At 43.5% G+C, this 24,266-nt stretch overlaps 1 protein-coding gene across 2 annotated transcripts in view; it reads left to right on the forward strand.

Moving 5' to 3' along the window:
* The window catches only part of LOC147110285 (ATP-dependent RNA helicase with zinc finger domain-like), a 332,514-nt gene that overhangs the window by 256,476 nt on the left and 51,772 nt on the right, over positions 1–24,266 (forward strand). For both annotated transcript variants that reach the window (XM_086000110.1, XM_086000111.1), the window contains exons 24-25: positions 12,593–12,672; positions 20,918–21,356. In XM_086000110.1, coding sequence (XP_085856236.1) covers positions 12,593–12,672; positions 20,918–21,356 — 519 coding nt within the window. The remainder of the gene's footprint in view (positions 1–12,592; positions 12,673–20,917; positions 21,357–24,266) is intronic.

A 24,266-nucleotide genomic window follows, 5' to 3' on the forward strand; every position in this document is an offset into this window, starting at 1 on the left:
CCTCTTGAAGTGTGTGCTGATGTTGCTCTTTAAACTTCAAACACTCAAGCTAGTCTTCAGGGTCTATTAACTTCACATCTGAGATGCACATGTGCTATTTCTTTAGGCTTAACCTGCCGCAGCCCTTGCTCTTGTCCAACAGGTTTGAGGCTCTTACTCCCTGTGAAGATGGGAACGGGGACTGCGGGGAGGATGAGCAACCTGGCTACAGCACCGTGGAGCGGGGCGCCATTCAAGTGGAGGGAGTTAAAAGAAATGTTGTAGTGGTAGGGGATAGCATCGTTAGGGGGATAGATAGGGTTCTTTGCAGCCGAGAGCGAGAGTCCCGAAGGTTGTGTTGCCTGCCTGGTGCCAGGGTTAAGGACATCTCCTCTGGGCTGGAGAGAAACTTGGGAGTGGGAGGGGGAGGATCCAGTTGTCGCGGTCCATGTTGGTACCAACGACATAGATAGGACAAGGAAAGAGGTTCTGCTGAGGGAGTTTGAGCAGCTAGGGGCCAAATTAAAAAGCAGAACCACAAGGGTAATAATCTCTGGATTACTACCTGAGCCACGTGCAAATTTGGCTAGGGTAAATAAAATTAGAGAGTTAAATGCGTGGCTCAAAGACTGGTGTGGGAGAAATAGGTTTTGCTTCTTGGGACACTGGCATCAGTAGTCGGACAGGAGAGAGCTGTTCTGTTGGGACGGACTTCACTTGGCCAGTGCTGAGACTGGAGTCCTGGCGAATCGAATAACTAGGGCTGTAGAGAGGGCTTTAACTAATTAGTGGGGGGAGGTTTTAAGAGAGCGAAAAATAAAAATGACAACGGAGAAGGCAATAGAGCAAGGTAGCAGTGGGGGAATTAAAAACCAGAGCGTGTCAGGAAGGGACAGAATGTATAATGTAAAGTCGTAAAAGGGGTAAAAGCAGGAATAAATTGTCAGAAAACATATTTGAAAGTTATTTATCTGAATGCACGCAGCATTCGTAACGAGTTGACGGTTCAAATAACTACACATGGGCATGATCTGGTGGCCATTACAGAAACATGACTGCAAGATGATCATGACTGGGAACTAAACATACAAGGGTATTTGACAATTAGGAAGGACAGACAGGAAGGAAAGGGAGGTGGGGTTGCTATGTTAATCAAGGATGGAATCACTGCAATAGTCAGAAATGATATTGGGTCAAAGGATCAGGATAGTGAAACAGTTTGGGTGGAGATAAGGAATAATAAGGGGAAAAAGTCACGAGTGGGCGTAGTCTATAGGCCTCCTAACAGTTGCAACTCTGTTGGTCGGTGTATAAATCAGGAAATAGTTGGGGCTTGTAATAAGGGAACAGCTATAATCATGGGGGATTTTAACTTTCATATTGACTGGACTAATCAAATTGGGCATGGCAGCCTTGAGGAAGAGTTCATAGAGTGTATTAGGGATGGGTTCCTTGAGCAGTATGTAACTGAACCAACCAGGGAGCAGGCAATCTTAGATCTGGTCCTGTGCAATGAGACAGGATTAATAAAAAATGTCACAGTAAAGGATCCCCTTGGAATGAGTGACCATAATATGGTTGAATTCCAAATTCAGTTTGAGGGTGAGAGAGTTGGATCTCAAACCAGCGTACTGAGCTTAAATAAAGGAGACTATGAAGGTATGAGAGTAGAATTGACTAAAGTGGACTGGGAAAACAGATTAAAGTGTAAGACGGTACAAGAGCAGTGGTCTACATTCAAGGAGATATTTCACATCTTTCAAGATAAATATATTCCACTGAGGAAAAAGGGGAGTAAAAGAAAAGACAGCCATCCGTGGCTTAGTAAAGTAATAAAGGATAGTATTCGACTGAAAACAAGGGCATATAAAGTAGCCAAATCTAGTGCGATGATAGAAGATTGGGAAGCATTTAAAAGCCAGCAAACAATAACTAAAAGATTAATTAAGAAAGGGAAGATAGATTATGAAAGTAAACTAGCAAAAAATATAAAAACAGATAGCAAGAGTTTCTACAGCTATATAAAAAGAAAAAGGGTGGCTAAAGTGAACGTTGGTCCCTTAGAGGACGAGACCGGGAAACTAGTGGTGGGGAACATGGAGATGGCAAAGACGCTGAACAAATACTTTGTATCAGTCTTTACAGTAGAGGACACTAAAAATATCCCAACACTGGACAAACAGGGGGCAATCGGGGGGGAGGAGCTAAATGCGATTAAAGTCACTAAGGAGCTGGTACTCGGTAAGATAATGGGACTTAAGGCGGATAAATCCCCCGGACCTGATGGCCTACATCCTAGGGTCTTGAGAGAAGTGGCGGTAGGGATTGTGGATGCATTGGTGATTATTTTCCAAAACTCCCTGGACTCAGGAAAGGTCCCGGCAGATTGGAAAACTGCTAATGTAACACCCTTATTTAAGAAGGGAAGTAGACAAAAAGCTGGAAACTATAGATCAGTTAGCCTAACATCTGTGGTGGCAAAATGTTGGAGTCCATTATTAAGGAAACAGTATCAGAGCATTTGGATAAACATAATTTAATAGGACAGAGTCAACATGGTTTTACGAAGGGGAAGTTGTGTTTGACAAATTTGCTCGAATTCTTTGAGGATGTAACATACAGGGTGGATAAAGGGATAAAGGTGGATGTAGTGTATTTGGACTTCCAAAAGGCATTTGACAAGGTTCCACACAAAAGATTACTGATCAAGATCAAAAATCACGGGATTGGGGGTAATATACTGGCATGGGTGGAAGATTGGCTATCTGACAGAAAACGAAGAGTTGGGATAAATGGTTCGTTCTCGGGCTGGAAATCAGTAACCAGTGGTGTTCCGCAGGGGTCAGTGCTGGGACCCCAACTCTTTACAATCTATAACGATTTGGAGGAAGGGACCGAGTACAACATATCCAAGTTTGCCGACGATACAAAGATGGGAGGGAAAGCAGTGAGTGAGGAGGACATAAAAAACCTGCAAAAGGACATAGACAGGCTAAGTGAGGGGGCAGAGATTTGGCAGATGCATATAATGTTGGAAAGTGTGAGGTTATGCACTTTGGCGGAATAAATCAAAGAGCAAGTTATTATCTAAATGGAGAGAAACTGCAAAGTGCTACAGTACAAAGGGATCTGGGGGTCCTGGTGCATGAAACACAGAAGGTTAGTATGCAGGTGCAGCAGGTGATCAGGAAGGCCAATGGAATCTTGGCTTTTATTGCAAGCGGGATGGAGTATAAAAACAGGGAAGTCTTGCTTCAGTTATACAGGGTATTGGTGAGGCCACTCCTGGAATACTGCATGCAGTTTTGGTTTCCATATTTAAGAAAAGATATACTTGCTCTCGAGGTGGTTCAGAGAAGGTTCACTCGGTTGATTCCGGAGATGAGGGGGTTGACGTATGAGGAGAGGTTGAGTAGGTTGGGGCTTTACTCATTGGAGTTCAGAAGAATGAGAGGCAATCTTATCGAAACATATAAGATTGTGAGGGGGCTTGATTGGGTGGATGCGGTGAGGATGTTTCCACTGATGGGTGAGACTAGAACTAGGGGGCATAATCTTAGAATAAGGGGCTGCCCTTTCAAAACTGAGATGAGGAGACACTTCTTCACTCAGCGGGTAGTAAATCTATGGAATTTGCTACCCCAGACAGCTATGTAAGCTGCAACATTAAATAAATTTAAAATGGAGATAGACAGTTTCCCAGCAGATAAGGGAATTAGGGGTTACGGGGAGAGGGCAGGGAAGTGGACATGAGTCTAGATTCGGATCAGCCATGATCCTATTGAATGGCGGAGCAGGCCCGAGGGGCCGTATGGCCTACTCCTGTTCCTACTTCTTATGTTCAAGCCAGGTGACCTGTTTCACTTGCTAATACTGCGCTCTTGGTTGCTTTTTTCAATATGGTGCTTTCATCACGAGGCTAAGAGAAACCACTTTCTCAGTTATGATGAGTATTGTCCTGAATGAACTCAACCTGACTTGTTTTACCTTGGAGACTAGCTCTACAGTGCCTTGCCTAACTTAAGTGTTAAAGACAAAGTATCTCTGGCCATTCCTACTTCTGGTCTGCTTCTCTTCCAAGAAGTCCATCTTGGCTGTCTGTGCTTTTCTGCCAATGAGTCTCTCTGGTTGTCTTTGTACCTCTCCCAAGGCCCTTCTTCTTTAATCTACATCTCTCCTGAGCAGTGTCTCTGTCTGCCTGCGCTCCACTCTTCCTTTTGTGGGGTCTCTGTGGCTGCCTCCACTCCACATCTCCTGCGTATCTGTCTGTCTGGCTCTGCTACTGCTTCACACGACAACAGTCAACATTACGGTGTCTTGCCTGCCCCTCTCTCTATTGGAATGCCAACTTTTCTTCATTTTAAATTTTTCGTAGCATTGGTTAAAAACACAGATTGGAACACTTTTATTTGTCAAAGTCAACATTCTTTTTAAGAAGGCCTCACTTTCGTTGCACCTACCGGTCTGATTTACTGCAAAAATAGCACATAACGGTTCGAGGATAAGAATATAAGAACATAAGAAATAGGAGCAGGAGTAGGCCATTCGGCCCTTCGAGCCTGCTCTGCCATTCAATGAGATCATGGCTGATGACCTACCTCAATTCCATTCACTGGCCCTATTGCCATATTCCTTGATGCCCTTACTAGTCAGAAACCTATCGACTTCTGTTTTGAATATAACCAATGACTGAGCCTCCACAGCCCTCTGGGGTAGAGAATTCCAAAGATTCACCACCTCTGTGTGAAGAAATTTCTTCTCATCTCAGTCCTGAATGGCTTACCCTTTATCCTGAGGCTGGCCCCTGGTTCTAGACTCTCCAGCCAAGGGAAACATTCTCCCAGCATCCACCCTATCAAGCCCTGTAATAATTTTTCAATGAGGTCCCCTCTCATTCTTCTGAATTCAAGAAAATACAGGCCTAGTTTACTCAATCTCTTCTCATACAACAGTCCCACCATCCCAGGGATCAGTCTCGTGAACCTTGGTTGCACTCCCTCTATGGCAAGTATATCCTTCCTTAGGTAAGGAGACCAAAATTGTACACAGTACTCCAGGTGTGGTCTCATCAAGGCCCTATATAATTGGAGTAAGACTTCTTTACTCCTGTACTCAAATCCTCTTGTAATGAAGGCCAGCATACCATTTGCCTTCCTAATGGCTTGCTGCACCTGCACATTTCAGTGACTCATGTATAAGGACACCTAGGTCCCTTTTGAGCATCTGCATTTTCCAATATTTCACCATTTAGGAAATATTCTGCCTTTCTGTTTTTTCTACCAAAGTGGATAACTTCACATTTATCCACATTATATTCCATCTGCCATGTTCTCGCCCACTCTCTGAGCCTGTCGATATCCCCTTGAGGCCTCTTCACATCCTCTTCGCAACTGACGCTGCCGCCTAGCTTTGTGTCATCAGCAAATTTGGAAATGTTACATTTAGTCCACTCATCCAAATCATTGATATAGATTGTGACTAGCTGGGGCCCAAGCACCGATCCTTGCGGTACCCCACTAGTCACAGCCTGCCATCCTGAAAAAGACCCGTTTATCCCTACGCTTTGTTTTCAGTCCATTAACCAATTCTCAATCCATGCTAGTATATTACCCCCAATTCCATATGCCCTAATTTTGTTCACCAACCTCTTATGTGGGACCTTATCGAAGGCCTTTTCTGAAAATCCAGATACACCACATCTACCGGTTCCCCTTTGTCTACTCCACTAGTTACATCCTCAAAAAACTCCAATAGGTTTGTCAAACAGGACTTCCCTTTCATAAATCCATGCTGACTCTGCCCAATCTTACTATTAGTTTCTAAGTGCCCAGTTATTGCATCCTTTATAATAGATTCCAGCATTTTCCCAACTACTGATGTGAGGCTAACAGGTCTGTCGTTCCCCATTTTCTCTCTCCCTCCTTTCTTAAATAGCGGGGTTACATTTGCAATCCTCCAATCTGCAGGAATCGTTCCAGAATCTATAGAATTTTGGAAGATGACAACCAATGCGTCCACTATTCCAATGGCCACCTCTTTCAAAACCCTAGGATGTAGGTCATCCGGTCCTTGAGATTTATCGACTTTTAGTCCCATTAATTTTGCTAGTACTGTTTTTTTTACTAATAATAATTTCTTTAAGTTCCTCATTCTCACCACACCCTTGGTTTTCTCGTATTTCTGGGAGGTTTTTTGTGTCTTCCTCTGTGAAGGCAGAACCGAAGTATTTATTTAATTTCTCAGCCATTTCCTCATTCCCCATTATAAATTCTCCTGTCTCTGACTGTAAAGGACCTACATTTACCTTCGCCAGTCTTTTCCTTTTCACATACCTATAGAAGCTATTACAATCCGTTTTTATATTTTTTGCTAGTTTGTGCTCATATTCCATCTTCCCTTTCTTTAGCGATTTCTTGGTTGCCCCTTTGCTGATTTCTAAAAAGATCCTAATCCTCAGGTTGACCGCTTTTTTGGCAAATTTATAAGCTTCCTCCTTTGACTTAATACTAGCTTTAATTTCTATTGTTAGCCATGGTTGGATCACTTTTCCTTTTGGGTTTTTATGCCCTAGAGGAATATATGTTTGTTGCAAATTATGCATTATTTCCTTGAACGTTAGCCATTTTAGTCATACCTTTTAGTGTAGTCTCCCAATCTACCATGGCCAACTTGTCCCTCATACCCTTGTAGTTTCTTTGTTTAGATTGAAGACCTTAGTTTCAGATTGGACTACATCACTCTCAAACTTAATATAAAATTCAATCATATTATGGTCACTTGTCCCTAAAGGCCCCTTTACCACAAGATTATTGATTAGCCCTTTCTCATTACGCAGTACCAGATCCAGAATAGCCTGTTCCCTGGTTGGTTCCTCCACATACTGATCCAGGAAACCATCTCGCATGCATTCCAAGAATTTGTCTTCCACGCCATTAGTGGTCATTTGATTTGCCCAGTCAATATGTAGATTAAAGTCCCCCATGATTACCGTATTGTCCTCGTTACATGCACTTGATTGATACTATGCCCTACATTACCACTGCTGTTTGGTGGCCTATACACAACTTCCACCAATGTTTTCCGCCCTTTGCTGTTTCTTAGCTCCACCGAAACTGATTCCAGTTCTACATCGTGATCTGCCGAGCCAAGATCTTTTATCTCTACCGTACCGATCTCATCCCTTATTAACAGCGCTACGCCACCTCCTTTTCCTTTTTGTCTGTCCTTCCTAAATGTTGAGTACCCTGGAACATTCAGTTCCTGGCTTTGGTTACCCTGCAGCCATGTCTCTGTAATGGCAATACATCATACCCATTTACTTCTATTAGTGCCATTAATTCATCCACCTTGTTGCGAATGCTACGTGCATTTAGATAAAGTGTCTTCAACTTTGCCTGTTTAATATTTTTCTGCACTTTGACCCTCTTTACTGTTGGCCTTTGTTTCTGCTCCCTACTAGTTTTGCTGACTACTTTTCCAACTTGCACTTCCAGCTTTGTTTCTCTCAGTTTTGGGCCCACACTTAGGTTCCCAGCCCCCTGACAAACTAGTTTAAATCCTTCCCAACAGCACTAGCAAACCCACCGCCCCCCTGCAAGGATATTGGTCCCGGTCCTGCCGAGGTGTAACCCGTCCAGCTTGTACAGGTCCCACCTTCCCCAGAATCAGTCCCAATGCTTCAGGAATTTAAATCCCTTCCTCCTACACCATCTCTCCAGCCACGCATTCATCTGGTCTGTTCTCCTATTTCTGCTCTCGCTAGCACGTGGCACTGGGAGTAATCCTGAGATTACTACCTTTTGAGGTCCTGCTTTTTAATTTATTTCCTAGCTCCCTATATTCTGCTTGCAGGACTTCGTCCCTCTTTCTACCTATGTCGTTGTTATGAACCACGACCTCTGGCTGTTCACCCTCCCCCTTCAGAATGTCCTGCAGCCGCTCAGTTGCATCCTTGACCCTGGCACCAGGGAGGCAACATACCATCCTGGAGTCACGTCTGCGGCCACAGAAATGTCTATCTGTTCCCCTTACGATAGAATCCACTATCACTATTGCTCTCCCACTCTTTTTCCTCCTCCTGTGCAATGGGGAATATTTAGACCAGGGTGCACATATGTAATTCAGTTCCCATTTTAAAGGCATACATTGTCATTATTTTTGCTTCCATTCTAAATTCCTATGTGCACATTTATAATGGAAACTGCCTATCTAAACTTATACTTCATATATACCCTCGTGCCAGTGGATACACTGCATTACCTTTATTAGTGGGTGGATGTAACTGGGGAAGCAATGAACAGGAGCCAACAGAGAGGCCGTCACTCAGTGCCAGGAAACCAGCAAAATGGAGACAACTTGGGTGGAGGGTTGGTGTAGGAAGAGAAAGAGAGAGGTCGCAGTCAGTGCCAAGAAACCAGCAAAGAGCAACAAATGACCTGGGGTGATGGGGATGGAGAATGAAAGAGTGTGCAAAGTGGATGGGAAAGGAGAGGCTTGAGACACTTGGATAGAGGAGTAGCAGAGAACACGACAGCAGTCTGGAGGTGAGGGGCAGCAAAGGAAGGCAAGGAGGACGTAACAGAAATACTCAAATTAACTTCAAGCTAACTTAAAACAGCAGATGGAGCTTGGAGAAGTAACAGCGCCACATAGCATTGAGAGGACTGAAAGATGGGTATAATAGTAAGTAGATGTACCCTGCAGTCTATTTTTGTTAAAAGTAATACCCAGATGTGACTGGTATGATAGAAGAAGCGTTACACAAAAATCATCATCATGATACATAAAGTAAAGCGTGAAATGGGCAGGAAGTGTGTATTATATGCGAACGTTTTAATTATTTTATATATTTATTAAAAATTCTGCATTGGATGTGTACTTCTATTTCACCAATTTTACTTCATGCTGCCCGAGGCAGTGTTTGCCTTGAGATCCCAGTGCAAAGGTTCAGTTTGTGGCACCCTACATTGTACTAGGCAATGATACCAAATACTTATCACTGGATCTGCTCGTGGTCCCTGACTGGCTCCATGTAATTGGTGCCTTTCCTCATCCTAATTTGCTTTCATTTTTTAAATTTAAAAGGTAAGTGAATTTTGAAAGGAAGCCAAACATTTCATTATCACTTGTGCTTTGTTGATGGTTAAAATAAGTAAACATTCCAATTACTGACACTTAGGAAGAGACTGACAGCTAGAGACACAGATATACTGAGAGAAACACAAAGGAGATAGACCTCCAGAAATCAAAACACCAAAATTAATATTTGCAGAGATCGCTTAGAAAATTACAAACTAATTCTGGAAGACGTGGAATGCCCCCACCCAGGCCATGCTGTCCACCCTCCCCTCACACTGACAGATACCAGGAACCCACCCGTGGACCCGCCAAGTGTCTCAAGCTTCTTCTTTCCCATCCACTTTGCACACTCTTCATTCTCCATCCCCATCACCCCAGGTCATTTGTTGCTCTTTGCTGGTTTCTTGGCACTGACTGCGACCTCTCTCTTTCATAATCCACCCCCCAATGCTGCAAAGCTCGGGTTCCCCCTCCAAAAAGATGCCAGACCATTCTTCATTCTACCAAACCCCAGCAACTCCAGGACCTCCACTCCAGTGCTAACAAAGCCCAGGGTTTTCACCAGCTCTACCAAAGCACAGACTGCCCTCCATATAGCTAAACCCCACACCCTACCCATTACTTCTAAATATCACATCTTTAACTCCAACTGGTACATCTTGTCTATTATTTTGTCGTGCATTCTGAGCTTTAAAACTGGTAAGGGATAAAAATTAAATACATAGATAAAGGAAAATATGAAAAATGGCCATTCATTTATAGTTTCCACAGAATAATGAGCATAGTCATGGAATTTGATCCCCAAAGCATCTGTAAAAATCCAAGAATACATTTAAAAACATGGCATTTGGCCTGTTCCATCACCATAATTCAGTGGCATTGATGTTAGCCCCTGCATAAACATTTTCACATCGCCTCCTCTTGGGATACCAGCTTCCAGCGTCCTGTTTTTGTTCTATAATGTTCCGAAGTGGCCATTTTTCACTCTTGAACCTGGAAGGTGAGTGTTGCAATTTCCTTGTGATACCAAAACATACTTGAGAACTCTCCAACACAGTGAAGCGCAGCTTTACTAAAACACGGTCAGTAGTAAGTATTCATCCATCAACCAATGGTTGCATTTATCACTAAGATTACCAAGGGTATCCGAGAGACGTTGGAGCATTTTGGTTACTCTGGAAACTTATTTTTTGTAAACCAAGATATTCGGGAAAGTATTTTCGAACTAAACTAATAACAGAAAATGCTGGAAATATGCAGCAGGTCCATTAACATCTGAAAGAGAGAAGACATTTCAGCTGAAGAACTTGGAACCAAATTACAAGAGCTTGTCTGCTAAAAATCAGAGTAGAAAGCATGGAACAAAATCGCATTCTCCTTATTGAGCTGACTCCTTGCAGCAGCTCTTGTCAGGTTTGTATTGTCATGAATCCTGATGGTTCCAAAATCCTGAAGGAGGGTAGTAACATCAAGTAAAATAAGTAAGAAAACTGATATTCCTCCCGGAAGGAAATTGACCACTCTTAGTTGCTGATCTAAATTGAGCTGGATATTGGCACGGGTGGTTGGATTCCCGTGGACATCTGTCTGCAACTAAGAGTGGACCTTCAAACCTCAATCCAGTCATTTTGCAGTACGTCCATCAGGGTTGCTCTATGTTGTCCCATCAAGTTTTTCTCTGCAAAACTATCCAGGTGTGGGAGCAGGCTGCTGACCATTAATGCGGCCATACGTTTTGCCAAGATCGACAACAGGGATAAAATATCTTCATTTATATAGCATCTTTTTTTGCATCAGGGACAAACTACAAAAAAACTCAACTTCTTCATAAAGCGATAGCAGACGACCATTGCCATAGACTGTCATCTTTATCTCCATTCCATCTCCTCCAGTTCTGATTTTAATTCCAGTCAGACTGAAGCCTCTTAATTTGCCTTTTTCTGTTATCTGTTCTTCATTCTTTCGATCTGAGCCTTGGGGTCCTCTAAATATGGAGACTGGTAGCTCTGAAACTTGTCGCACTTGCTGTGAGTCCTTGGCATAGAAACTATCTAATAAGGTTCTTGCATTGAAAAGTAACTCTGCAATCTCAAATACAAAAACAAAATACTGCGGATGCTGGAGATCTGAAATTAAAACAGAAAATGCTGAAAATACTCAGCAGACCAGGCAGCATCTGTGGAGCGAGAAACAGAGTTCATGGGCTCGATTTTGCCAGGCCTGGGGAGGCGGGACTGCCAGGAAAATGGCAGAATTTGGGGACGGGTGCCCAACCCGCCTCCATGCCATCTTGCCAGGAGGCGGGTAGCCGACCCGTGCCGGGTCCCCCCTCCTCGAGGCGGGAAGGGGATTAATGCCAATTAACTGCCTGTCAACAGATAGTTAACAGGCAGTTTTTTAGCTAATCCCTATTTTGAGCCCTGAAGTGTGGGCTTCCCGACTGCTCCGAACCTTGCCAGGGTCAGCGAGGCGGGCTGTTGGTCTGCGGGGGTCGGAGGGGCCGAGATGTCCGGTGTGCAGGTGAGTAATGGTGCATGTGTGTGAGGTGTGTGTAATGTGTTTTAATAAGCTTTACTTACCTTTACTTCTTCCTGCAGGCTTCCTTCCTTCAGTTCTGGGGAGTCCCTCAGTTCACCGGCACAGGAAGCAGAATGGCTGCTGGACTGTCAAAGGCTGCAGCCTTCTGCTTTCTGGTCAGGAAGGCTTTCTAATTGAGCTTCACAGAGCTGTCAAAGGATGACATTTCATCTGTCAAAAGCTCTTGACAGATGAAACGGCACTCGCTGATGTCACCTGTAACTGGCTTCCCCTTAATTGGCCTGCTGAGCTCGCTGGGCGGGCTTAATAAGGTCAATCAAGGGAAAATAGCGTGGGTTGGCCACAAGTCGATGGAGGCGGGACTAAAACACAACAAGTGGGAGTCCCGCCTCCAAAAGCTCCCCATTGACAAAATCCAGCCCAGTGTTTCAGGTCGATGACCTTTCATCAGAGAAATGTTAACTTTGTTTTTCTCTCCACACATGCTGTATGACTTGCTGAGTATTTCTAGCATTTTCTGTTCTTGTATCTGCAATCTCAAAACTGTGCATAACAGTATCAAAAGAGAATTAAAATCTGAAGCAAGCATTCTAACTATTAAATGCTTACAATAGGGTTATAGTCATTCTCCGTGCTGCCTCAGTACAAAATGCACCATTCAAGCACAGAGTAGGAGTATGCGTATGAGCATTGGACTCGAGCAGGACACACGTCATTTTCTCCATTCATACTTTTGTACCATGGTCAGTTTCAGTTGGGAGCAAAATTGGAATACCTCTGGATGCAAAGCAATTGTGCAAGTTCAGAGCTTTTTTGCATCCTCTAGCATGTTGCACACCTACAATTGTAAAATGAAATGATTGAAGTTTATAGCCATGCAGGGCAACTTTGTGCGCTTCAGTTCCAATATGGTTTATTAGTTATCATACTGCCTCACTGTGCAATACACAGAGACATCAAGGGTGCATCTCAAATAATCATTATCATTCATTTTCAGGTAGAGAAAGGATGACACCAAGATCAGACGTGGGATCATTCTGGACTCCGGGCAGAAAGAGTAATGATGTGAGAGAAAAGGTATCCATTTCTCCTTTTTAACTTGTAAATTACAATTTAAATTAACAAAGGGAAAAAATGACCTTGATCCATCTCCTAGCAATGGATTAGAGATGTAATTACACTGAGATGTGTGATTTGGGGGTCAGCTGAATATAGATGTGCCCAGCTTACTTTGAATCCCAACTGGTTAACCTGAATTAATGATGATTGGAGGATCAAGAAATAGCAGCTGTGATGTGAAATGCCACATCTGCTTTAATGTCATGTGCTGCTGTGGTCATTCAACTCTGGAATCTGTGAATCAAGCAATAGCTACTGCCAGATCAGAGTTCTGTTAATGAAATTATGGGCAAGCCACCAATATTCAGGGGAGCACTCAACTTTATTTTAAAGAAATGTACCTTGTCGCAACCTTTTGAAAGCAATTTTTCTCTCTCGTGTGTGGTTGCAGCAAGATCCATTACCTTCTCCAGTATTTTTCTGCATGAGCCACCACATCTAATCCCACTCTCATCGCTCTTCATATCCTTTTATATTCCTCTTTTTCAGCAAGCTAACTAATTCCCTTTTTAACAAGTACTTATGGACTCTGCTTCAACAATTTGTGGCAGAGAATTCAACATTCTAACCACCGTTTGTGTGTAACTTCCCCTTTGATTTGTGGCTCCGTCTTGCCATCTAGATACAAAATCAGGGATTCTGCTTGCCTTTGGCTGGCCTTATCTACTGGTGCTTCCACCTTTAGTGACGGTATCTGCACACCCGGGCCCCTCTGCTCCTGCACGCCATTTAAAATGTTACTATTTAAGAGGTACTTCATTTCCCTACTCTTGGGAGAGATTTTAACTGCCAGCAGTGTGAGGCCATGGCGACTTTAACCAGAACGGGTGGGAAGTGGGTGCTGGCCTCCAGACAGTTGGGTGGCTGTTGGGTGCCCACCAGCACTCGGGTAAGTGTGGGAAAGGGGGATCCGGGGGATGGCCTCCTCCTGGCCCCATAAAGGAAAGTAAAAACCTTACATAGCGGGGCTATTCAGCTTCCCGATCCTCTTCACACTGGCCTTCGTGGTGGCAACTTCCTCACTTAAGCCAAAGTTAAAATCGCTGCCTGGGACCCATAATGTCATCAGACCCAGATTAACATATGTGAATTAGGACATGGCAAGCTTTGGTTGGGAAGCATTGCTGCCTGTCCAGAAGCATCCATTAAAGTTGGAAATGGCAGTATCCCGCTGGCTTTTCGACAGGTAAACAACATGGGGCATTTTAACTGCCCAAGTGCCTGGTTTCTGCCAGGCAAGTAGGGTGAAAATCATCCCCTTACTTGCAAAATGCGTTACTTTATATTTCTTTACACTGATCTCCATCTGTTCATCTTGCTTCCCTATCTGTGAACACTCAGTCCTTGTCACAGTCTGCCATAGCACTTAATTTGGCGTTGCCAACAAATTGTGGTGATGTTCCCTAATTCTCAAATTCAAATGATTATTTATAAATGCATGTGATAAATAAGAATATCCCCAACAAGCTCCCCTGTGGAAGACCACTCTCTATATTATTGCTGTCTGGAAAAGCTTCCCTTTACATCGTCCCTTTTGATTTCTGCATTCCAGTTGTCCTTCTATCCATATGGACACATTCCCCTTAATTACATGTGCCATTACCTTTGCCATAAGTCTTTTATGTGGTATCCTATTAAATATATTTTGAAAGTCCATATAAACCACATTCACTTTATCTTTAAACAGAAGCAAAATACTGCAGATGCTGGAAATCTGAAATAAAATTATAAAATACTGGAAAGGCTCGAGTGGAGCATAAACGCCAGCATGAGCTGGTTGGGCTGAATGGCTTGTTTCGGTGCTGTATATTCTACAAAATGCTCAGCAGGTCAGGCAGCATCTGTGGAGAGAGAAACAGAGTTAACGTTTCAGGTTGGTGACCTTTCATCAGAACCCATTTATTTGTGATACCAGTTCTGATGAAAGGTCATCGACCTGATATGTTAACTCTGTTTCTCTCTCCACAGATGCTGCCTGACCTGCTGAGTGTTTCCAACATTTTCTGTTTTTATTCCACTTTGTCTTTTACATATCCTCTGATAATTTCTTCTAAGAATTCTGTAAGATCCCTGACCAAGAACTGAAGTAAGACTAACTGGTTGATTTAATATTTCCTAGCTTATCCTGTCTCCATTTTTGGAGAGAGGTGTTGCCTTCCGGTCCTTGCCGCAATATATGAACAAACTCCCCAACATTTAAAAATAGCAGAGTCAGAATGTCTGCATCCTCTTCATTCACTTAAGCAATCACACTTCAAAAAGGACAAATAAAGCCAAGCCTCAACAGAAATTAAGCTCTTAAATGATATCACCAGTGTTTGCTTCACAGCAGTGAACAGTGTAACAATACATTCCTGCATTGCTACCCTTGTAAAACAGTCTATCATACAACTTGCCATCGTTTTGATGCATGCCCATCACAGTTCAGAGTTCCAGAAGTAATTAAAAAGAGACTGTCATTTCACATTGGTCTCTCTCTCTCTCTCTCTCTCTCTCTCTCTCACACACACACACACACACACACACACACACACACACACACATTGGTCTCTCTCTCTCTCTCTCACACACACACACACACACACACACACACATTGGTCTCTCTCTCTCACACACACACACACACACACACACACACACACACACACACACACCGTGCGTGATGGACACTCTTGAAATCTGCTATGTAAACATTTCAAATGGGAATTCCAATGTTAAACTGTCAACACACAGTTCCATTTATTAGTGATACCAGTAGCTGGTGCTTTAATGGGTATTCGAATGTTCACTGACAACACTGATCTGTCACTAATGTGTGCTATCCTTTTCCCACAAATTACTCAATTATTATTATTTTTTAATTGACTTTTTTTTCTGTGAAATTTTTAATTTAACTAATATGTTAAAATAAAAAAATACATATTTCAAAATTTACCCACTGATTATTTTGTATTTTAAGTGCCATCCTTAAAGTTTTCACTTCCTTAAAGTTTTTACTTTAGTAAGACCTCAGCCTAACTCTCAAGCCTGCAGAGGACTCCAGACCACACCAGTGCTCTCCAAGTATGTACAGTTTGCAGAGTTTCCCAGTGTGCAGTCTGTCTGTGCCCCCTCATCCTGTGAAGATTTGAGAATTTCTTTGCTTTTTCTAAGAGTTTCAAAGAAACTGGAGATTAAATTCTCAGCTTTTATTTCAGGCAAGTGATGACATTTATATAAATTTGTTACATATTTTCTATGATTAACTCCTCACAGACAGGCAACACAACACCTGTGAGAGACTTTGTGAACAGCAGCATCTATTGTCATGGTTTCTTTGGTCAGAAAATAAAACAAAAAGATTGTTTATAGAGAATGGATTTCTGTTTGTCGCCGTTGAAAATTCAATGAAAAAAACTCTTCTGAGCCATTTTTGACGAAGTTTATTTACATAACCAATAATATAAATAAAAACTTGGAAACTGCATAAATGATGAATCGTTGAGTTTTATGGGGTAATTTTTGTTTGTGGCACATGCAAATAGTGGAGATCAGGAAATTCTGCAACACAGGCCCATAATTTTCTGTCTATTTACATAAGAACATAAGACATAAGAGCAGGAGTCGGTCATTTGGGCCCTCGAGCCTGCTCCACCATTCAATAAGATCATGGCTGATCTGATCTTAGCCTCAACTCCACTTCCCTGCCCGCTCCCCATAACCCTTGACCCCCTTACCTTTCAAAAATCTGTCCATCTCCACCTTAAATATATTCAATGACCCAGCCTCCACAGCTCTCTGGGGAAGAGAATTCCAAAGATTCACAACCCTCAAAGAAGAAATTTCTCCTCATTTCCGATTTAAATTTAATTCTAAGAAACAGAAAATTTACAATTAAATGCTTTAAGCCAAGAATTGGCAATGGGGAAAGTAATGGTGGGTGTGCCTGAGGTTGCAAAAGGGGCTCCAGACAGTTTGGGGAGTCGGCTTATCCGTGGGAAAATGATAGAGATTTAGGAAGTGTTGATTTGAAAGGGGCCTGCAGCAGGTTGAGCCCCATTCTCCTGGGTCTCCCTACCCAGCATGGCAGCTGGACTCCAGTCCAATATGGCTGGTTCCGAGCAACCACCAAAACTCCCAGACCCTTTATTCCATCCCGCAGTCCCAGGTTTCCCCTCGCAAGGAGATCCCCACCGTAACTCCGAGATCCTGCAGCCCTTCATGGTACTCAAACACCTGGATCATGCTCCCAGACCCCGGTGCCACCCACTATGCTGCCAGATCTCGAGTAACATCCCCTACAAGTGCTCCCTGATTCCAGGACTGCCCCCAGTGCTCTCCGACTCCGAAACCTCCATCCCCAATGATCCCAGGACTCATTGATCCTCGATCGAAGGAACTGCCCCAGTGTTTCCAAAGCCCTTCTCTACAATGCTTCAAGCTCACAAGATTCCCTGCCAATGCCCCAGACCATGGGAGTCCCCTCAAAATATGCTAGACCGTGAAACCCTATCACAGTGTTGTCAGATCCTTGGGTTGCGCCAATGCCAATAAAACTGTCCCAAATAGTGCTACTTGGCATTGTTCTTCTAAAACGCCTGACTCAATATGAGCAACACCATGGGACATCTGTTGGTGTAGATATATACAGTTTATATATATATACACAATATGTGTTTTGAGACACACTTCGTCATACATTGTTACACATGCAGATTTTTGTCACTTTTATCTTATCTATCTTCTTCTATCTTCTATCTATCTATATATATAAAGGAGTCGATCTGTCTGTCGATCTGTCTGTCGATCTGTCTGTCGATCTGTCTGTCGATCTGTCTGTCGATCTGTCTGTCGATCTGTCTGTCGATCTGTCTGTCGATCTGTCTGTCGATCTGTCTGTCGATCTGTCTGTCGATCTGTCTGTCGATCTGTCTGTCGATCTGTCTGTCGATCTGTCTGTCGATCTGTCTGTCGATCTGTCTGTCGATCTGTCTGTCGATCTGTCTGTCGATCTGTCTGTCGATCTGTCTGTCGATCTGTCTGTCGATCTGTCTGTCGATCTGTCTGTCGATCTGTCTGTCGATCTGTCTGTCGATCTGTCTGTCGATCTGTCTGTCGATCTGTCTGTCGATCTGTCTGTCGATCTGTCTGTCGATCTGTCTGTCGATCTGTCTGTCGATCTGTCTGTCGATCTGTCTGTCGATCTGTCTGTCGATCTGTCTGTCGATCTGTCTGTCGATCTGTCTGTCGATCTGTCTGTCGATCTGTCTGTCGATCTGTCTGTCGATCTGTCTGTCGATCTGTCTGTCGATCTGTCTGTCCTTCTGTCTGTCCTTCTGTCTGTCTGTCCTCGGTTGTGCGTCTGTCCGGCTATGCGCTCGAAAGTTATACCGCGTACCTACGCGCGCGTTACCTCCGAAGAAAGCTTACGCTTCCGGGACGCTGGTAAGCGTATTTACTTTTCGGTCGGACGAAAATTGTTCGCGCCTTATGCAAAAAACCTTCAAAATTAAACTCATTATCTGCTGGCATTGATTGACTGACGTCAAGGTTCGACCAATCCTGTGCCGTCACGATTGACCAATCCTACAGTACGGTCCCCTGATGGTTGGCCTGATGTGTGTGTGTGGGCGGGACTAATCGTTTTCATCTCGGGGATCTGGCAGCCATTGTTTCAGTGCCATGACTTCAGCTTCCAGCTCAAACTACTTTGAAAGTTAGTATCTCTTTTAAAAATAACATAAGATTTACCAAAAACGTTTTATAAGTACTTTCACTTTCATCTTTCAAGGTATTAAGTGTGTGTGTGGGCGGGACTAATCGTTTTCATCTCAGGGATCTGCCAGCCATTGTTTCACAAAGGGACACAGACAGGGCCCCAAAGCCTGGCACTCGATTTAAACCGCCCGGCCCAAAACAGCCCTGGCAAAGCCGGGCTCCCCCCAGCTAGTCTATATATAAAAGGATCGATCGGTCTGTCTGTCTGTCCTTCCGTCTGTCTGTCTGTCCGGCTATACACACTCAAGTTATAGAGCATACCTACACGTGTGTTACCTCGAAAGAAAGCTTACGATTCCGGAACGGGCATAAGCGTATTTACTTTTTCCTCACACAAAAATTGTTCGCGCATTATACAAAAAACCTTCAAAATTCCACTCATTATCCACTCATTACCATTGACTGACGTCAAGGTCGACCAATCCTGTGCCGTGATGATTGACCAATCCTACAGTTCAGTGACCTGATGGTTGACCAATCGGTGCGTCACGGGGGGCGTTTCATTCAGTGTGTGGGCGGGCCTAATCCTGCAGCCTCCCGAAACGTCGCCACCATTTTAAAAATACCGACAGCACCAGCACAACAAACCCCCACATTGCGGCTCCAGCACAGTATCCCGCTCCCGGCCCACCAGAGTGGGAGGTGAGTTGGGCTCACTCGGGCCGGGCCGGCCCTGACAACCGCTCGGCCCGAGACACAGAGCGGGGGAGCGGCAGCGGCCGGCAGCCAACCGCGCGGCCCTGTAAACTGCCGTTCCACAAAAACGCCTAGGCAACGCCGGGCCCCCCCCCAGCTAGTTGTATATAAAAAAGGGACTCATTTTATGCTGTTTTCTTCTGACCTTGGGAAGGAGCCAGGATTTTTTTTCCCACAAGCTACTGTCTACTAACAAAGAATCTTCCCCAGCAATTGGCTTCTAATTGGCTATATGATGGGCCTGTTTATTGGTAATTACTTCTTGTTTCCTTAAAGGGACACACTAGGTTATACGCATTTCTGCCATAGTAGCAGATTACAGCATTGTACATTTCACAATATGCCCTCAATATTTAAGAATTAAATAGGGCACGAATTAGAAATCTTAATCCTTATCCTTGGGAATGTGAGTTGGTTATACTGAAACAACTGTCAATAAAAGTTCAAGAAAATATGGGGAAATTCCTTCCCCAAGAAATCTGGCATACTTATCCATCGTAATGAGTCAACTGACTCAGTCTCCACACATTCAGCGGACAGATTTCTGTTCATTGTGATTCTCTTATCACATGGACCTCACAGAATACATACATCCAGAAATCTTAAGCACCATCTTCTGTGTACACTGGAGGAACAAGGTTGAATAGTTTGTACAGGTTGCCTTTGTTGTATTGCCAGCTGATTGTGATCCATACCTGCAATGTAACGAGGACTCTCTCTGTCGCCCGCTCCTATGTGTAATTCCCTATACAAACCTTTTGACATGTAAAACTCAAATTATTCAATACTTGTTGCAAAACCCATGATTAAGTGCAAAAGACTCATTTTTTGCCCTTTGTGGATTTAATTTAAGAAAGCGTGATTGGCTATTAGTCATTTTCTGGATGTTCTACATGCCTAGAAAATCCTCCTTCCATTCTCCCCAGATGAATACATTTATCTAATACTCTTTCTTTTCTGCCATTTTTGCATTTTCTGCATTAGGGTGGGCCGACAAAGTTTCACCCTCTGAAAATTCCAGAAGACAGTCCAACTACACAAAAGAAAACTGCTATAGTTGCAGAAACCAATTTTTATTAATACACAGCAACAGAAATCATATGCTATCAAGTCAAAAAATACAGAATTCTCAAGACCTTGTTCTTGCCGAGTGCAATATTCCAAGCTCCATCTGATGACCTCACAGACCCCAGTTTAAAAGTAAAACCTCATGTATTGTCTCCCGGAATGCATGTGGGCAGGCTACCTGCTTCCAGGCTTTTATCAATATTTTGATGAATGAACCACTTAAGAGTATAGGGTGGTTCATTGAAAAATCTCCGTCCTGCCCTCTGGAGATGTTGTCGGTGTGTGCTTGGTGCCTCCCATAAAATAGCATAGCTAAGCTTGATAATTTCCTGAATATACTTTGCTGTTAGATTTGCTGTAAACAGATTTTGTTTCAGTCATGTTTAATATGCCTGGAATGCTTCAGTTTGTTGTGGTTCAGCCCAAAACAATGGCCTTGATCCTCGATAGGATTCAAAGAAAAAGCTGCACATTCAGATTTGCCTGAGAAGGAACAATTCCAATTCCATTTCCAGTTCCATGTGCAGAATTGAATGACCAGGTTAATTAATAAGCTAAGAACAGAGCACAATGACTCATCCAAATCAATCACAATACTTTGTCTTGAAGCATTTTACAGGCCCTCCGACTCTCTGTGAAATATACGTGCGTACAATGATTTCCTGTTTATTTCTCTTTTCAGGTTCAAGGTGGGCCTGTGTGGCTTTCTGACAACTTGATGAACATGACTTCCACTATGAAGTTTAGTCCTGGTCACAAACACATTCATGATCAGGCCTACTCACAGTTGATGTCACAACAAGGCTTTTGTTCACAGAACATTCAGAGTTCCAGTCGACCCTTTAACCAGCAAAATCTGTGCAGTCCCCAGAAACATTCTTCGGTTTCCCCACTTTCTCCAGGACAGATTCCGGGTCACTCTTGTTACATCCAGGCTCAGGCAGGGCTGCCACCTCAGTTTGAGAATAGCAGCAGGGTCCAGCTGTCGCCCCGCATTGCCCTTCATCACCAGCTGCCGCCTGCTTCAGCAACCAGCCCAACCACTCTCTCCAAGCACCAAGGGGCTCAACATGTTCATTTTGACGAGCATGACCACGTTCTTCGAGGGCAGGCTCTCTTGGGTAAGTTTCTGAAGCTTTGTTGACATTAAGACCTTTCAAAGACTCCCCAAATAACACAATTGGTGAAGACACTGTGCAACTGAGCCTCCCCGGACCAGGATGGTCACTGACATGGTCCCTTGCCTGTGCTGAGTTAGCTGACCTCAGCTAGAGCAGCAGTGGGATTCGGCTTCAATGCCCCTGGGCTGAGGAAGAATCATCTGGGGTTCCGGTTGTGTATGTGTGTGTGCGTGTATCTATACGTGCACATCCGGTGAGGAGAGGATCATGCTCAGGTGAAGAGCGGCCATTTTTCTTGAAACACTGGAAGGAATCTGGCATCCCAGCACAAGCCAGCACTTTCGAATTGGGGGAGGGAACATTTCAAGGATATGTGTTTTTTCACCAGGCACAAGAAGACACACAAGCCTTAGTGAAATAACGCACGTATCTTTCTGTCTGGTTTAATTTTTGGTGATGGATCTTGTTTTATAAACTGTAAGTTTAATGAGGTTTGTTATGAGTAAGTACCGTAACATTCATTGTCCATCTGTGTGCCTGTAATTGAGCCTAATAATAGCTGTAACATATCGTCTACAAATGTGCCAAATTTGATGGTTCTATATTAAAGTAAATCCTCAACTGAAATTTCTCATGGAAAACAACACTGCCAAGTAAAATTCCTTATTAAATCCATATGCTAAGTTTTTATAATGCTGTGCAACAATTTTTTTAGACTTCAGTTTGTTATTCCCCCTGTTAATGGGCCTAATTTGATGAATCTCAGGCTCCAGTAGGGCAGTGTGTGCCAACAAGGAGGAATAAGATAATCTGAGCAATAATATTAAGGTATAATCATAGCATTTTACCGAACAGAAGGAGGTCATTCGGCCCATCGTGCCTGTGCCGGCTTTTTGAAAGAGCTCTCCAATTTAGTTCTACAGCCCAGCTTTTTCCCCATGACCCTGCAAATTAGTCCTCTTCAAATGTATGTTCAATTACCCGACTGAAATTTCCTCTGGAATCTGTTTCCACCTCCCTTTCAAGTAGTGTGCTCCAGATCTTAACCATTTGTGTCAAAACATTTCTCCTCAATTGCCCTCTCTCTCTTTTGCCAATTATTTTAAATCTCTGGCCTCTGGTTACCGATCCCCACGTGTCAAAGGAAACCGTTTCTCCCTACTTGCTCTATCAAAACCCCTCATCATTTTGAAAACCTCTCAAGTCTCCCCTTAACTTTTTCTACTCTAAGGAGAACAATCCCAGCTTCTCCAATCTCTCTACATAACTGAAGTCCCTCATTCCTGGTATCATCCTGGTAAACCTCCTCTGTACCCTCTCCCAAGGCCTTGACATCTTTCCTAAGGTGTGGTACCCAGAATTGTCCACAATACTCCAGCTGAGGCCTAACCAGTGAGTTGTCAAGGTTTAGCGTGACTTTCTTATTTTTATATTCAATGTCCCCATTTACAAAGCCAAGTATCCCCTACGCTTTCTTCACCGCCTTCTCACCTTGCCCTGCCATCATCAATGATTTGTGAATCTGCACCCCCAGGTCCCTCTGATCTTGTACGCCTCCTCAAATTAGTACCATTTAGATTTTACTGCCTCGCCATGTTGTTCCTCCCAAAGTGCATCACTTCACACTTATTCACATTAAATTGCAGCTGCCGTGTGTCTGTCCATTTCACCAGTCTACGTCCTCCTGAAATCTGCTGCTGTCCTCCTCACTATTTATCACTTTGCCAAGTTTTGTATAATTCGCAAACTTGGAAATTGTACTCCCGATACACAAGTCTAGGTTATTTATATATAACAAGAAATGCAATGGTACCGATCCCTGAGGGACCGCACTGCGTAATGTATAAGTCACTAGGTTGCGGGTTCAAGCCCCACTCCCAAGCTTTGAGGACATAATCTAGACTTGACACTCCAGTGCAACACCGAGGGAGGTGTCATCTTTCGGGTGAAATGTTAAACCAAAGTCTACCTGTTCAAGTGGATGTGAAAAATCCCTTGGTACTTTTTGAAGACGTGCTGGGAGTTCTCCCGCTGTGCTGGACAATATTCCTCCTAAAACCGAAGTCACCAAAACAAATTAACTGGTCATTAATTTTATTTCATGTTTGTGAAACTTTGCTATGCACAAAATGGCTGCAGTGTTCACCTGGATAACCGTGACTGCGCATCAAAAAAATGAATGGGGTGTGAAGTACTTTGGGATGTTCCGAGCACATGATTAGGCACTAAATACATCCAAGTAATTTCTTTCTGTATTAAGGCCTTTGACTTAGCTGTTTAATGAAGGACCCTTTAAGCATCAGAAGTTTAACAATGCACATTGAATTGTGAATTTGCGTTCACAGAAATTGCGTTCAGATTTAACAAAATTATTTATTTATTTTTTCTGGCCTTGTGATTGGTTTCAATTTTGTTATTCATTCTCAGGATGTGGGCATTGCTGGCGAAGCGGGCATTTATTGCCCATCCCTAGTTGCCCCGAGAAGGTGGTAATACAGCTGAGTGACTTGCTAGACCACTTCACAGGGCAGTTCAGAGTCAACCACAGTGGTTTAGAAGAGCTAGAAATGGAGCTTGATTATGAAGGCTTTATTTTAAAGCATTTACCAGCAGCAGGGCTCCTTCAGTAGGATCGCCACCCAGTTACTTTTAGAGCAGATAGTCTGGTTTTTGAACGGGTTACCTGGAATTTCCCAGATTTATTAGTTAAGATGCTGTGATTGTATATTGTGTAGTGACTATAGTGATCAATCAAACTAGACAAATGAGGATTGGGATTCGGACGATGCCACCTTCCATATGTCTTCCTTTTTCCTCAACCTAGGACCCCCCTTGACCATGATTGACAGGGCCCTTGACTATGCCCATCCCATTTCTCACACTTCCGCTCTCACCCCTTCCCCTCCCTTC

Source organism: Somniosus microcephalus, chromosome 11, assembly GCF_052327205.1.
Source record: "Somniosus microcephalus isolate GS21.2 chromosome 11, FLI_Smic_1.0, whole genome shotgun sequence".
NCBI classification, from domain to species: domain Eukaryota; kingdom Metazoa; phylum Chordata; class Chondrichthyes; order Squaliformes; family Somniosidae; genus Somniosus; species Somniosus microcephalus.